Source organism: Mercurialis annua, linkage group LG1-X (genome assembly GCF_937616625.2).
Source record: "Mercurialis annua linkage group LG1-X, ddMerAnnu1.2, whole genome shotgun sequence".
NCBI lineage: Eukaryota > Viridiplantae > Streptophyta > Magnoliopsida > Malpighiales > Euphorbiaceae > Mercurialis > Mercurialis annua.
The window spans coordinates 44,368,856-44,386,303 of record NC_065570.1 but is presented as its reverse complement, the minus strand read 5'-3'; the positions used below and the strand labels follow the sequence as shown (position 1 = coordinate 44,386,303).

Sequence of the window (17,448 nt, the reverse complement as noted above, 5' to 3'; positions counted from 1 at the left end):
TTAGCGGTTCGGTTTGAGAGTTTGTAAAATAAAAAAATAACCGATAAATGAATGAACCGAGCTTTTCAAATTTAAGGACGCTTTTGTTTGATTTTGTATCTAGATAGTGGGATTTTTATTTTATTTTATTTTGTCTAATTTTTTTAAGGATTTTATTTGAATTTGTATCAAAAGTTATGCCAATGGGTTTAACCGAATAAAAAAGCTGAAACTAAAACAATTTCGGTCAATTTTTTTTTGTTTTTGATAAAAAAACTAACACGTCGATTGTAACATTTGGAAAACCTCGGGAGCACCCGTTTTGGTTGGCTCAGAATCGTATCGAATCGAATCGACCCATGCTTATAGCACTACATGTAATTGTGTTTTTGGCTTTTGTGGGTTTCTGGTGGATATTGGAAAGAGGAGAGGGTATTTTGTTCCAAAAAGATACTTTTATTCCGAGTATTCTCTTTTGGTGACTACTTTATTTGTATTTTGGTGATTAGATAATTCTTTTTGGATTTTAGTATTTCTTTCGCTAATAAATTAAATTAAACTTTTTCCATAAGAAAGAAAGAAATTAAATTAAACTTTTTTTAATCTTTTGGGAGGAAAATGATTTTTAGAATTTTCTACTTGATAGTCTAAATTATTTGGCTTTAATCTATGATATAAATGTTTGGAGAAAAAGAAAAAGTGCTTGATTTTATCCTTAAGAAAAATACCTTTGAAAAATAAGGGACAAATTTTTATGAATTTGGCCAAATTTAAATGTTCATATTTCACTTTTTAAAAATTATTTGTTTACTTCGTTATTAATCATAATTATATTATTTTAACCTTTTTTTTTATTATGCTAGCTAGCTAGTTTAGTTAAAGTATTAAATACTAAAAGTAATTTTCTTATCTAAAATTTTATTTTATTTACATAATTTTAGAAACTAAGAAATTATAGAATTTAAATCAGTTTTATAAAAATATAACTTTTTAAATTCAGTAAAAGAACTAATAAGAAGACTAATTGAAAATATTCAATATTTCTTTTAGTAGACTAATAACAATTAAAAAATTAAATATAGACAATTTTATAGAATTTACAAAAATATTCAATTTTATAAAAAAATATTCTGAATTTTTGAAAATAATTTTAATTCTTATCATCCCGACGCCTAATTCTAACGTGCCTCAACAGTGGCAGTGCGTGGGAGCTGCCACCGTTATATATAAGAGATTTTTTAAATATAGTGCTTTCTGGTATTTTCCTCAAGGGCTGAACACGGCGTTTTTGATTTTCATTCCGAAATTAAAGGGGGTTTCTAATATAAAAGACTTTCGTCCAATCAATCTCATTAATGGGATTTTCAAGTTTTTTTTTTCCAAAATTCTTGTGAATAGGCTTGCTCCTTTTCTGCCCTCCATCATCTCAAACAATCAATTCAGATATATCAAAGGTCGAAATATCCATGAGCGCCATTCCATTACTTTGGAAGTCATTCACCTCGTTCAAGGCGTAAGGATTCTGCTTTTATTATTAAGCTGGAATTTCATAAGGCTTTCGATAGTGTTTTTTAGCCTTTCCTGCTTGAGACTATGTGCTTGATGAATTTTAACAGCAGATGGATTAAATGGTTCAAATCTCTTTAATTCTTCTCAGATGTCGGTGTTGGTTAATGGTTCTCCTTTAGAGAATTTCTTTTGAAGGGTGTGCGTCTAGGGGATCCAATATCCCCTGAGCTTTTCTTCATCGCAGTAGAGGGCTTCAAAGCTATTATTGATAAGGCTAAGGATTTGTGTCTTTTTGACGGTATTTTCATAGATGGATTTCGTGACTCTTTTTCTCTACAACAATTTACGGATGATACTCTCAAGTTTCTCCCTAATGACTTGGCTATGGTTAATAACCTTCTTCGAATCCTTTGCAGCTTCAAATTGGTTTCTGGTACGTAGTAATTATCAGCAGAGCTCCATCATTGGTCTGGACGTATCTAACCAAGATATAACTTAGCTGCAAGATTGACACGTTACCTTTCACTTATCTTGGTCTTCCTTTAGCTTGAAAAAATGTGGCTGCCTCCCATTATAATATGTTTTTGCAAAACTTTACATCTCATTTGCCTCTCTGGAAAGGCAATTTGTTGTCTCCAGCAGGTCGTTTAGTTTTAATAAAATCGGTGCTTTGTAGTTTGCATGTTATTCTATATGTTGCTTTGCCATTCCGTCAAGCGTCTTATCAACCATGGACAGTTATATGAGAAACTTTCTTTAGCCGAAATCAGCTTCTGCTCGTGGTATTTGTAAGGTTGCTTGGAAAGATGTTTGTGTTTCGATTTGCTTTCGTGGTCTAAATATTCCTTCTCTTCGGGTTAGAAACCAAAACTTACTTCTTAAATGGGTTTGGAAGCTTTTAACTTATGATAATTTTCATTGTGATTTTCTGTAATTAGAGCTGGTTCTAATTTGAATTCTTGGCACGATGTGACTAATACTACAAATCGTGCCTTGTCTTCTCTTTGGAAGAGCCTAAGGAAGATGTGCATTTCAAATGTAGATACTTGGAATGTCTTTCTTCTCATATCATCTTTAAGGTCGGGAATGGTTCAGATATTATTTTCTGGCGGGATATTTGGCTTAAGGATCAGTCCAATCCTCTCAGTTCAAATTATCAAACTTTATTCAAACTAGATATGCATGAAGTAGCAACTGTTTCTGATCGGCTTCTTCCTCCACCAGCGATGGTATTTGGAATTTTAAGTGGAGAAGACAGCTTCGGCTAGGTGAGGCGGAGTCCTTCGTCTTATCAGTGCTCAACTGCATGTTGTCATTTTATCCAGCCATCGTGATACTGCTCTCCGGTGTGGCAGAAATGCATTTTCAGGAGCGAGCTTCGTCAAGCTCTGCATAGGTCCGAATCTACAACGGGACAAGTTTTTGTTGACTGTGTGGAAGCATAAACTTCCTCCAAGACTTCAGCTCTTCAACTGGCTTTTGCATAGGGGTCGTATTACGTCCAAAGACTTTCTCGTTCGGCGTCAAATCCTAGATAATGAGCAGCGTTTTTGTGGGCATTGTGATGAAATAGAATCTGGTTTTCATATTGTATTATTTTGTATAGTGTTATGGAAGTTTTGGTCTGAATTACTTAACAAGATTGGTGTTTTGGCATGGACGATTTTGGGTGAAGCTTTTATTTTCAATGGATGGAATTGGCAAATCCGTGCTATAAGAATCTTTGGGCAACGATATGGTTTTTCAACAATTGAGAGATATGGAAGGCTCGAAACAAGATCGTTTTTTCGCAACGAAGTCACTAGCATTAAGGATTTGATTTTTAATTGTATTAATAAGGAGGTGATTCCCTTTAAATATTATAACCCTCATTTTATTTTTGGTAGTAATGATGTATTCCGATGTTTGGGTATGTATTTTTTTGTGATATTAAAAACTTGATTTTCCATTATAAATTTCAACAAATCAATAGCAAAGTAAAGAAAAATAACAAAAGAGAGGAAATCATTAATAGATGTTTTGGATCATCTTTTTCTTTTTTTAAGTTTAAAATATCAATGTTATTGTAGGTGATGATATTGATTTGAGATTGAGCTTTGAAAAATCCATTCATGGAACATTCTAGCACATTTAAAATATGCAAAATCTATATTTCTTTTTGACATTTTATTAAAGATGGTCCCACAAAACCCATTTTTCTTTCAATGTGAAATAACAAATTTTCTATGGGATATCAAAAAAAGTTGGAAGTGTAACAAGTGTTCATGCTTTTATTGACTTTTAGTTTGATATATTTGGATTTGTCATAAATGATCATTTGTTTAGGCAAGATGTGTTACATAAGTTTCTTCAATTTTCTATTTCTTCCTAAGCCAGATTGTTAAAATCGAATAATTGTAGAGATTAGCAATTGCAAACAAGAAAAACACTTCCACAAACTAAAATATGCACTAAATCAGGACAAAAACAAACAAATTAAATATGCATTTCAAAATAAAACATGCATGCATTCAACTCTAAATAAGAAATGAATTCAGTGAACATAGTGCAATTTTGTTTTCAGATCATATAAAAATCAACATTGCATTTCAAACGAATTAATAATTTGACGTTTGGAGTAAGGATCAAATTTTTAAATTAAGTGTTGAATATAAATATTGCTAATTTTATAATATAAAACAAATAGAACTTTTAAATAATTTAAACATAGCGATAATTATTATGCAAAGGCCAAACTTTTTATAAAAGTTTCACAAAAGTTCTGACCTTTCAATTTTGTCGATTTTGGCCAAAAACAAATTATTTGGTTTCATTTGTGGCCAACTCTCAATTTGATTTCAATTTGCCTATGTGACGCCTATGTGGCATGCCAAATATTGAAAGGTCATGACTTTTGTGAAACCAAATAATCCATTTTTGGCCAAAATTGAAAGTTCAGGACTTTTGTGAAACCAAATAATCAGTTTTTGGCCAAAATCGACAAAATTGAAAGGTCAGGACTTTTGTGAAATTTTTGTGAAAGGTTTGGCCTTTTTACAACATTTGGCCTTATGCAAAAATATTTTAAAAATAGTATTTACATTTCTTGTAAAAATAAAAAGTACCTACTTGCAAAGGAAAACCAAATCAAGAGCAATTCTGATGTTTGGATAGATGTGACATCCAAGTGCATGTATCAAGATAAGCACTTTTATTTGTTTCATAATTAAACCATAATTGATTTGATTTTGATTTTTGCCTTCTCTTACGGTATTGCAAGAACATCCCACTTATGCAACCACAAGAATTTGCTCTGCATTCAAGCCTTGTAATAAAAAAAAAACGACTATTTATTCTACGCATAATATGATAATATTTAAATTTTAGCATTGAATGTTCGAACAATAAAAAATATGTTACTCGTAAATGGTTAATTAGCATAGAAATTTATTTTATTATCAAAATAATAATAGAACATAGTACTAATTTATTTCTGATCAATTTGATAATAAAATCAATTTCTATAAATATCGACTCAAACAAAAGTTCAAGGATCAAATAAAATTTTAATTCAAAATTTATCCTACTTAAAACAAATTGTCCACTATAAAAATAATTATATTGGTTGAATTTTGACAAAAACCATGTAGCGGGTTGATATTAAAACAGGCAGAGAAATTTGTGGCAGTGAAGCAATAAAACTGCTCAACAAACTATTTGGAGCCTTGTGAAAGTTGCTTGAAATAATTAAAATTTAGCAAAATAAATCCAAAATTATTTTGTTCCAACTATAACTAGAACCTCATCCCACAAGACATGATAGATTGTACACCAAATTCCAATACTCAATGGAACATAAACATGCGGTAGAGAGACTACTATCATCAGATACCATTGTCGAGCATTGCTCTAACCTTCATTGGAAGACCGTAAAGTCGTATGAAGCCAGCAGCATCAGCTTGATCATATATCTTCCCGCTCTCAAACGATGAGATGTCTTGCCTGTACAGGCTGTAGGGGCTTGTCCGACTGGTTACTGACACAGATCCCTTATACAGCTTGAGAGTCACAGAGCCTGTAGTTTTTTCCGTGATTTTCTCCATGAATGCATCCATGGACTCGCGTAATGGGTCAAACCACCTACCTGCATACACTAGCTCTGCATATTTGAGAGCAATTGAATCTTTAACTTGCATTGTTTCTCGATCAAGTGTTAAAGATTCCAGCTCACGCGCAGCAGCAAAGAGAATGGTTCCCCCTGGAGTTTCATAGACTCCACGGCTCTTCATACCAACCAGACGGTTTTCAACCATGTCAATTCGGCCAATGCCATGTTTTCCACCAATCTCGTTGAGTTGAGAAAGAAGCGAAGCCGGGGAAAGATACTTTCCATTTACTGATACAGGAATTCCTGACACTATCCCAATGTCTACATACCTAAAGCAAATATGTGCATGGAAAACGGAAGGCATATTAGCATCCCAATTAACAGAAGATAAGATTAGATTAGTTGATGTGAAAAAGTAGCAATGAAACTAACTCAGGTTTATCAGGTGCATCTTCTGGATCAACACTCATCATGTACATGTCTTTCTTGGGCTCCATGGCCGGGTCTTCCAAAATATCACCCTTGAGAAAAAGAGAAGGAAAATATTACAAAAAGTTAACGAAAAGCCAATTCATCTCTAACTCTAATAAAGGGATTTTAACAATGTCATTAGAAGAAAACTCAACCCACTTCAACATAAATCCATTGCAAGAGGTTAAAATTCATTAAAATTTGAAAAAAGTGGAATTTGCTTAGAACATCCGTAATACATTTATGGCATCCAAGGTTGCTTATGGGAGCTAGAGTTCCAGTATTCAGTAACTTCAAAACCAAAATGACATGAGAAGTGAAAAATAGGTCCTAGAAGTTCAAAAAAATTCAAGAGAATTATCAATAGAAAAAAATATCCCAAAATTAGATGACAATTAAAGCGTTAAACAGGTTCAATGCTGAAATTGGTTATGCAAATAACGGTTGGAACTTCTTAATGTTATGTTAGATCGTAATGCTAAGAGGAATCTCAAACACATGTGCAGCATTTCTAACTGCCAACCCTAAAGCCTGATGAGAAAGAGAAATGCTAAATGATAACTGCAAAGCCTTTGGCATACATAAAAATACACAGTTGCATTTTGTTAAAGCAGATTTTGCTAGGAGATCATGTCTGAAACTTATCTAATTCTAGGATCTTGTATTCATTTCATGATTATGCAAGTGCATGTCCACAAATTTAACATGCCTGTCAGAATAACTTGACAGTTTGTCCTGGACATCCTCAAGCCATTTTATTGACAAAACACATCAGTAATGGACTAAAACATCTATTTATTAAAACACATGAAATCTCGAGGCAGCAGTTTTGAGAGTCATTCTTACCCTTTATTTGGTCCAATTCTACTCTAAAATTCATTTTTTTATTATTTTCGAATAAATTCATTTAGTTATTCATTTAACATAGATATGATAATTCTATAAAACTCACTACATAAATTTTTAAGTAAATCAAACACAACTACATTCATTTACAAACGAGTTCCACAAAATTTTGAGTAATTCAATTAAATCAAACACACCAATTATGTATAACTACAAAATCAATATATATCAAAAAGTGTGACTAAAAAGTTAGTTTTACTGTTAACATACAAAATAAGCTACCTATTACGCACTAATTAATTTAAGGCTTGATAAAGATTTAAAAACATCTAATCTGTTACATGTCATTGTTTTTCAAATTTCATTTCATAAGAAAGTAAGGATCTATAAATTAAAACTTGAAGACAGATCATATATCTCAGACTTGATTGATAATTATGCTTAACGTGCAGATAATTATACTGTTTATCATGTCAAATGTTAAATTAATACCCAGTATCCTGGAAACTATTACTTCTACGAGGTGCTTTAAATGAGATCACGAAGGAAAAAAATGAGCCAGTTCAGAACCGGGGAGGAAAAAGATGACCCAGTTGGCAATCATTGCCGATGAGGCCTTGGTACTAAAATCTCACTTAATGATGATTGGGCTCGAGCATCAAGCAACTGGATAGTATTCATCCTAATACAAGAAAGATCTTTCTGAAAAATTTTAACTTTATTTTATTACTACAAAAGTATGACTAAACCTATTTTACTAATGTCTAATATCGAATTGCATTCTTTTTCCCTTTGGAAAGTTTATAAACAATATAAAACATAGATACAACAGTGAAAACTATGATTTTGATACATGAATTTAATAGATAAGATTACTCACCTCGTGGCTGAGGTGCCATAAATTCCTATCTCTGCTGTATATGGATTTTTTGGTCACAGGGACAGGCACATTATGCTTCTTTGCGTATTCAATCGCATCTTCTCTTCCCGTAATATCCCATTCTCTCCAAGGAGCCACAACTTGAAGTTCAGGATTTAGAGCAAAGAAGGTGAGCTCAAAGCGGACCTGCATGAATTAGAAAGTCATACAAATTCTCTTCAAAGGAAATTCACATAGTGTCATGGTATAATCAGCATTGACTAGTAATGCATGCCTGATCATTTCCTTTGCCTGTGCATCCATGAGCAACTGCATCAGCTCCAACTTCTCTGGCAACATCCACCATGGCCTGTCATTCAATCACAATAAAAATTCAGAAAAATATTTTCAAGCAAGATGGCTTAGAAGGACATGATGCAAAAAATAATCGTAACTTTTAAATTAAAAAAAGAAGCACAAAGGTCTATTTATTTCTATTTCAAGACTTAGCAATGGTACTAACTGAAACCACAATCTCATTTTGGAATAAAAAGGAACACCATAAAATAAAGAAATGGCATATGTTGCAAAAAGAGTTAGTTCAGTACACTCCACATACAAAAAAAAAAAAAATATTGTAACTGTTAAACATTTACATTAATGGTTGGTAGAATTTAAAATCAGCAACCTTTGCAATAACCGGGCGTGCCATTGAGGTCCCAAGCAAGTACTTCCTTTCATAGATCGCACCAGCTCGTAAGCAAGGGAAAATGTAATCTCTTACAAATTCCTCCTGTAAGTCCTTTACCACCAACTGACAAGCGCCACTTGCCTTGGCTTTTGCTTCCAAACCTTCCAGTTCCATTACTCCCTGCAATTTGGGATTTTAAACATGCATACAAGTATAAACGTGGTTGGTACTCTAACAAACAACCCATAATAAACAGGTACAAAGGGGTATACAAACCAAGTCTAAGTATTATTTAACATCAACAATATACCTGGCCAACATCAGCAGTGAAGCAAACAACCTCACAACCATAATTCTCCCTGCAAGAATTGTGAAATGTAATAAGAATATATTTTCAAAGCAAATCCATGTCTGTAGATCATAAAAAGACTAAAAATATAGACCGATAATATTTGAATCCTAGTTACGAGGGTAAAAAGAAAAGCCATCATTTGTTAGTACTTGCCAATGCCAACAAGATTCAAGTTCAACTACATTAACATCACATAATAATGAGGGAAAACATGCTACAACACTTTATCCGAAAATTTGTTCTGAAGTGAATCAGTCGCAGATGACAAAAAGTTTAAAAAACGATAAGAGCGTCCTCTTTGGACTTATATAGTGATATTTAGCATTATCTACATGGTAAAGGTGACTTACTTTGTGCATCAATAATGATGAAATGCAATTGAAAAATATACTATTTCATAGACTAGGACTATATAAAATGAACATGTCATGCTTTTTGATTACTCAAAAAATCTCCTGCTACGAATCCAGAATTTTTATGATTATTTAAGCAAGTCAAGACAAACTTAAAATCTCTTCATCAAACCTATGAAAATTATCAAAACTACCTAGACGCAGGCTTCTACAGCAACAGAACATAGTATTATGAGCATTTCTCTTCTTTTTCGCTCTTCTAGACTCTTCATTGCTGTGAATAACTATATAAAGAACTCAACAATAAGACTTCAGTTATGACATGATAGAAGAGGCAAATTTATCTCACTATCAAGCCTCCACATTCCATATTAACCTAAGCAGAGGAATAAAAAGCATTCAACTAACAGCCGTTAATAAGGCCTAAATCTTTTGATTAAAGCTATATAACACAGAGAACATACCTTAGCCATGGAACAATGACAGAGGTGTCTAAGCCCCCACTATAGGCTAAAACAACCTTGTTTAACTGGCCTCGTAGACCTTTCCCGTATGTAGCTTTGGAAATTTCCACTTCTCTATCGTTGGATAAAACTGCTTGAATTACTAAAAAAAAGGTACAAAAAATGTCAGTGTGTGGATTATGAATGAAACTGTGTAGCATTAGTATCCTCCCAAATCGGTCTGCTTTGATACATACAAAGAAAAGAGAATCTCAAACAATTAACACAACTAAGGACAGAAGAAGCAGGAAAAGAAAACGAATTATATTTCCACTATCAATCACTTGAGGGGATAAATAAAAGCAGCTTGAAATTAACTGAGTAAATGAGCATATTCTATTTGAAAAACATAACAAGTTAATAAAATAGAAGAATTATAACAAGTAAATGAATGCATTGTTTGTCATAAGGAATTGAGTCAATTTTTATTTGAAAAACTTAGATATGAACAGCTAAGAGCGCTAATAAATTTAAAATGGAAAAAGGAAATCTGTATACACTTGATGAGATAAAGGCAAAAAGAACGCATTGTAAAACAAACATCGATTTTCAATTCAATATCATTACAAAATAAGATGACCACCGGAATTTTGATAGACCTCCAAAAGCATAATAGTATTTGACAAGATGAAATACATTAAAATTTTCATGCACTCACATCATTTAAAAATCATTCCGTTAACATTATTCATTTTTTCTTCTTCTATTAAATACATATATCATTGAGAAAAGAGACATAACGATTCCCATATTCCCCTTTAGGAAAACTAATATTTTCTTTCACTACCCACCGACAAACTTGAGGAATAGAAAACCTCTTGTACATTCCAAAATGCCATTCATACAAAAATCCGTCGCAAGCAAAAACGACAATCACTTGCAAACTAAGAAAGAACAAAAGCAAGAGTAGAATAATAACCTTTATTAGAAGGAACGCGAGTAACATTGAATTTACTACCGAGAAGAGCATCGCCATGAAGCTCACTCCTTTTTGCCTCTAGCTGTATCAAAATAAAGTTGAGAACAAAAAATTGCACCAATTTACTCAGATAATTGAGGAATTGACTTACTGGGCGGAACCGAAGTGTGGAATTCTTGGGTGAGGATATATCTAAGAACCCACATTTCAAAAATACCCAATCAATCAATGAACAGTGAACTAGAAGATTAAAGAAGTGAAAAATGGTGGGATAATCACCTCTATTACAGCTGAGAATCGTGAGATTAAGCGAAGGTGATGATATTGCTTTCAGCTGACCCATATCTAAAGCAGTGTGCAGTTCAAATTAATAATCTAAATGATTATGACATAAAATTTGCAAATTCAAGAAAATATAACAAAATGTATTTACCTTATTAGAATTGTTTTCTGAAATAGTTTAGGGTTTATTCTCTCAGTTTTCAGTTCTTTTTCTCTCCACTTCTGCTGCTGCTAAACAGGCGGCGCTGCCAAACTACATAACATAAATTGCAAGCGGCAAAACCTACTGATAAGCCCCTGTAATTATAGCTCACAAATATTTTAACTCTTTTTTCACCATTTTCCCACATTACCAGGCTTACAAGTTTAACAACCTAAATTATTTTAGGCTGAATTGTTCAACAAATATATTTGTTTGACTTTTTATATGTCTGTCTAATTTTTTAAAAAAAATTTGCGTATCTATTCAAATTCTACTATAAATTTTTCCAATATTTTTCAATCAATTTAGCCGTCTCATTTTTTCCATCCCAGTTAATACCCATTTATCTTTTTATTTTTTATTTTTGAAATTCAAATTGGTTTTATTTTATTTATTTATTTATTTCAATATATTTAATTTGTATTCTTTTTTATTGATGTAGTTTATTTTGGATTTTCTTTCTATATCTTTCTATATTCATCTTTATAAAAATCAAGCTCCGTTTGTAATTTTTGCAAAATATAAAATTCAATTTATACCTTTATATCATTTTTTATTAATGATGTAATATTTACTTTTAACTAATTTAATAATTTTAATTAAAATATGTTATTTATTTTGTGATTATATTTAGGCTTTAGTGTAAAATTGACATTCTAATTTTATACATGTTATTTTATGATATATTCAATCTTAATTTATTTATCCATCGCGCACAATAATACCACACTTTTATTTTTCAATTATACTTTTTTCAACTAATGCAAAATATATTATTATTTTGAAATGCTAAATTATTTATTTAAATAAAATAAAAATGTCTAATTTTATCACCATCCTATATTATGAAATAATTTATTTATGTCCTGTTTAAATAAAAAAAATTGAACATTTTAATATGTAATAAATTTAATAGAAAATAACAAGAAAAGTCATAAATCACAATTCTTTTTCACCAATTACCATTTTAACTAGAGTTATTTCTCTATTACCATTAATATCAATTAATACCACAAAACTCATTTAGTTTTCAGCTAATACCATCTTCTAGAAGCTGACACCTGTTCAAGTCGTTTACTTCTTTTTTGCAGCAGTTTCTTCCTACGAAGCCGCTGCCCACAAGTTTTTTGTTGCTGATGAAGTACCCATTGGCGAAGAGCTGCAGCCGGTGAAGAAGTCGTCGCCGCGAGAAGACCATTGCCTTGCTGTTGTTAGCGAAGCCGATGCCGATGAGAACACTGTTACTGTTGGAATTAATTAATAAAGTGATTAATTATTCCATTATTGTTCTTTAATGATTAAGCCAATGTGTTGAGAATAGAAGAGTCGTGACTTTTGGTCAAGGGTCGCAACTTTTGAGAAAAGCTGTGACTTTTGATCAAAGGGTGTGTGTTTAATCAAGGATCGCAACCTTAAAGAAACAACACCAATTGTTCTTTAAATAGAGGATCAACATCATTAATTCATTTAATTAATTTTTTGATTGATTTCTCATATTCTCTACACTTTTCTAAAAACATATTCTTACCTATTGTTGGATTTTCATTTTGTCTTGTGCAAATTCAAGTAGACTTGTCTTATCTTGGGTATTCTTGCATGTAGACTCTAAGACATTTAAAAGTGCTCGAAATACTATTAGGAAAGCGAATGAGCGATTCAAGCCTTGATACTTTTAACTTACAAGAATTATCTAACAGTTACTGTTGTTGACGAAGCCTCGCTATTTCTACTACGGAGACGTTGCCATCATTGCTGGGGAGGAGACGCAGTCGTCAAAATCAAATAACAATGGGACATGTTGAATCGTTGGGTTTATGCTTGTTTTGATTGAAATGAAAATTTCAGGTTAGAAGCTGAAATTTATTAGTTTTATTGGGACATGAATCAGTTTATCATTATATATTGGGACATGTTTAATTAGTTAAAAGAAGCTTTAAGTTTGATGGGTTTCATCTTATTGTGATTTCAATTGTTTGATTTATGGTTATGTGATGTGATCAATAATAAGCTGAATGGGTGGCCTACATAATAAATAAGGCTGAATTCTTAATTGTTATTGCTGCAATTTTGTTTTTCAACAGGGTGGTTTTTAAGGTACTAAAGAATGATGTTGAGATTGAGCTGCGAAGGGACATGGGGTTTTAGTGGATAGAAATATTCATGGATTTGTTTTCTGGATTTTGATTTTTAATGGAGAAAAGTGTGTGTATGTGCAATGTGGAGTAGTTTATATGAAGAAATGGAGCTAATTAAGTTTACTAATTCCATAATTAGTGGATAAATAAGTGACTATTTCAATCATTTTTTTTATCAATTTGTAATTTAAATTATGAATAGATGATTGTCAAAATTCTATATTATGGATATATTTTTGATACATATTTGATACATCTCCGATATATAATTTATACATAACTTTTAATAAAAAAAAAACAAAATTACACATGATAGAAATATTTTCTTAATTGTACTCAATAAATATATCGTTGATACATAATTTTTTACAACATTTTTTTTAGTTCTATTATATATTTTTTATACATATTTGATACATCTTCGATACATAATTAATACATGATTTTTTACCAACATCATTTTTAGTTATATTACCTAATTTATAGGTATTTTTTTTGCCTAAATCTATACACGATAGATAAATCTCTGATACATATTTAATACATCTCGGATGCATAATTTATACATAAAAGATACATTTTAAATGTAATTAATAGATACATATTCAATACATAATTTATACATGATAAATACATTTCAAATGTAATTAATGTATACATGGTTGATACATGGTTGATACATAATTTATACACGATAGTAATATTTGCTACCATATAATTTATACATGATAAAAAAAGAATAATGCTCTTAATAGATACATTACTGATACACATGATAGGTAAATTTTTTAAAATTAAATGGATATATCGTTTATAAATAATTTATACATAATATTATATATATTTAAATATATTGAATAAATAAATTTCTGATATATAATATACATGGTAGATATATTATGGGATTATTTTCCAAATACATGTTTTGGGTAAAGTATTTACATCATTTTGGCCCATCTTTTTCTCTTATCCTACATTACCTAATAAGCTAATTTATTTACTAAAAATACCCACTATATAAAGAATTCTTATCCTAGGTAGCACGGAAACGGAAAACGGAAACGATACGAAACGGACACGGGGAAACGAAAGTTTTTCAAAATGAAGGACACGAAACGTGGGAGAAACGTGCAAATAACAAAAATATAGGGATATATTTGTAAAAATATTATCTAAATATTTATAATAATTAACAAAATAATTCATTTTAATATACTAATATTTATAAATTTATAAATATATAAAAAAAGTATAATATAATTCAACACAAATAATTATATTTGATGTACTGTGGCCAATGCGAATGTAAAATTTATAGGTAACTAGTTAGATTATTTTATTTGTGGGTAATGATTTTAATTTTTTTTACAAATTTTTAATTTTTATTATTTACGGAAACGGCCCGAAACGTTTCCGAAACGGGAAACGCAACTTTCTCGAAGTTTCCGTGCTTTTTAAGTCTTGTCTCATTTTAGGTTAAACTTTTACATAGCCACCTTTTTTTCCCTCTCTTCTCTCTCTTCTTCTCTCTTCTTTTCTTCTTTTTTTCTTCTTCTTTTTCATTTGATTTTCAGTTTATCTCCTCCGATTACTTTTCGGTTCGTCTTTTCGGTTCGTCTTTCTGGTCGCGCTTCCGTTCGTCTGCTTTCGATGGATTTCTCGTCGTTTCCGGTCGTTTCTCCGTTCGTCTTTTCCGTTCGCTCTAGTCCGTTCGTCTTTTCCGTTCGCGCTATGGATTTCTCGACTCGTTTTTAGATTTATGTTATTTTTTTAGATTTTTTTTAATGATTTAAATATTTTGTAAATAAATTATTATAGATCTATAATTTGTTGTTTATAAAATTGTTCTATTGTTCATATAATTATTTATTTTGTCTTCTCTTATTCATAGATTTGTTTATTTGCTACTGATTTTGTAAAGAAAATATTGATTTATGGTGCATTTGTAATAATTTTATAATATCTTTACGTTTTAGTATATTAATGGTGTATTTCTGCCGTTTTTAGTATATTTATGGTGCATTTACAGTGTTTATGGTGCATTTACAGTGTTTCATGGTTAAACCACAAAAAACACTACAAAAATGCTATAAATACACTACTTATACACTGCTTATACACCACTTATACACTACTTATACACTACTTATACACTATATATATATACACTAATTTTACACTATATAAACACCATAAAAACACTATATATACACTACTGTTACACTATAAAAAATAAAATAAAAAATTCCAGGAAAAAAATCTATAAAAAATAAAAATTAACACTATATATACACTAATCTTACACTATAAAAAAAAACTGCCGGTCGGTTCGGTTGACCGAACCGAAAACACCGAAAACCGAAATTGAAAAATCAAAAAAGGTATTTTGTTAAATAAAAAAACAAAACAGGTAAATAAAGTTAGGGCAAAAGTCAAAAAATAAAATTCAAAACTTGCAATGTAAAGTTATAAATATTTTGGCGAAACATGTATTTAGGGAAATTAGCATATATATTATCCATACATTGGATCCGTGTTTGATTTGTATTAACAATATATCTGATGCATAATTTATAAAAGTATACTTATTTTTTTAAATTGTATCATTTATATATTTTAAAATTGTATCTTTTAATATATTTTAATATTTTAAGGATTAATATTTAAAAATTTAAATAATTACATAAATAAGTGTTTGTTTTATAAAAAAATAAAAAAAATATAAAAAAAATATCCAATTCAGCATGCTGAATTGGGTGTTCGAATTGGGTACAAAATGAATTGGACCTAATTCAGCATGCTGAATTGGGCCAATTCATACTGACCTGCGCGTCATGTGCAGGTCAGTGTCATTTAATCTGGTGCACCAGCACAAATAACGCGTCAGCTGGCCTATCATCAAAAAAATAGGATTGTTGCAATTTTTTTTTGAAAAATGGCAGAGATGAATTTTTTTTATAATGACATGACATTGTGTAAAAATAGAAGCTATTTTATGATAATTTTATTATTTTCTCTAAATTTAACATAAATAATTATAATGAAAGCTGTCTTTGATGATTCTTCAATGGTAAATTTTTAACTGTTAATACTGTACTCTTATGATTAATAGTTATATGTTGATACATTTATTACCAAATTAATTTCATTAAAAAATTTAAGTTTAATTCCTTAAAAAAACACCACTTTGTATTTTTTTATACCGTGATCTTATAAAAACACCATTTGTACCCAATTTTGAGTTTTTATGCTTCATCTCTACCCAAAAGTATTAAATTGTACTCTTTTTATTTGAAAAAGAGTTTAAAACAATCCTTCATTTTTAACTTATATACTAATTAGATATTAAAGTTATTAATAGTACAAAAATACCATCTTCTTTAAAAATTAAAAATAATAATATTTTTTTTAATTTTTTTAAAAATGTTTCCGATTTTTGTTAAATTTTTTTATTTTTTATAAAAAAATTTTAAAAATATTTCCGACAAAAAATTAAAAATAATAATAATATTTTTTAATTTTTTATTATTTTATAAAATTAAAAAAATTAATTAATTATTTGGATGTATTGATTATTTTTTTAAGTTTAATAATTTATTTGTATTTTTAGAAATAGAAAAAAGTATGTTTTAAAGTCTTTTTCAAATGAAAAGAGTACAATTTAATACCTTTGGGTAGGGATGAAATATAAAAATACAAAATTGGGTACAAATGGTATTTTTATAAGGTCAGGGTATAAAAGAAGAAAAAGTACAAGGTGTGGATTTTTTAATGAATTAAGCCCAAAACTTTATTACATTAAATTTGAGTACATTTTATTTCATTTCATCACTAATTTATTTTCCAACCATAATTTATTCATTTGAATATCATAAAACAAAGACTTATCCCCTTAAAATCCCCCCACCTTTTACCCCCAATTCGTTTGCACCCTCACGTTGTAAAACCACCAAATATACCCAAATTACGACCTTTCACTTTCAATTGTACCCTCAAACATTAAATTGACCTCTTTTGACTTGAAAAATGTTCAAATCAATATTTTAAATTTTAGCATATATTTTAAAATAGGACTTAATATTTTATTTAAAACAAAAATAAACCTATTTTTTCAAATGAAAAGAGATCAATTTAATGCTTGAGGGTGCAATTGAAAGTGAAAGGTCGTAATTTGGGTATATTTGGTGGTTTTGCAATGTGAGGGTGCAAACGAATTGGGGGTAAAAGGTGAGGGGGTTTTAAGGGGATAAGCCTAAAACA

The 17,448-nt window shown here is 30.2% G+C and overlaps 1 protein-coding gene across 1 annotated transcript; it reads right to left on the bottom strand.

Annotated features, from left to right (window-relative positions):
• Positions 1–5,183: 5,183 nt before the first annotated feature.
• LOC126686720 (argininosuccinate synthase, chloroplastic) lies at positions 5,184–11,242 on the bottom strand. The gene is made up of 11 exons (XM_050380925.2): positions 11,003–11,242; positions 10,849–10,914; positions 10,721–10,761; positions 10,570–10,651; positions 9,612–9,753; positions 8,753–8,801; positions 8,440–8,622; positions 8,047–8,121; positions 7,773–7,958; positions 6,008–6,096; positions 5,184–5,904 (listed from the first exon to the last, which is right to left on the bottom strand). Exons 2-11 carry the CDS (start codon positions 10,910–10,912, stop codon positions 5,352–5,354), a joined length of 1,464 nt encoding a protein of 487 aa, XP_050236882.1. The 5' UTR covers positions 10,913–10,914; positions 11,003–11,242; the 3' UTR covers positions 5,184–5,351.
• Positions 11,243–17,448: the final 6,206 nt, after the last annotated feature.

Coding starts and splice junctions, on each gene's coding strand:
- LOC126686720 (XM_050380925.2), bottom strand. CDS start 10,912: ATGGGTCAGCTGAAAGCAATATCATCACCTTCGCTTAATCTCACGATT. Junction 8,623..8,752: donor TCACTGCTGATGTTGGCCAG/GTATATTGTTGA, acceptor CCCAAATTGCAG/GGAGTAATGGAACTGGAAGG. Junction 8,122..8,439: donor CACGCCCGGTTATTGCAAAG/GTTGCTGATTTT, acceptor ATTGAATGACAG/GCCATGGTGGATGTTGCCAG.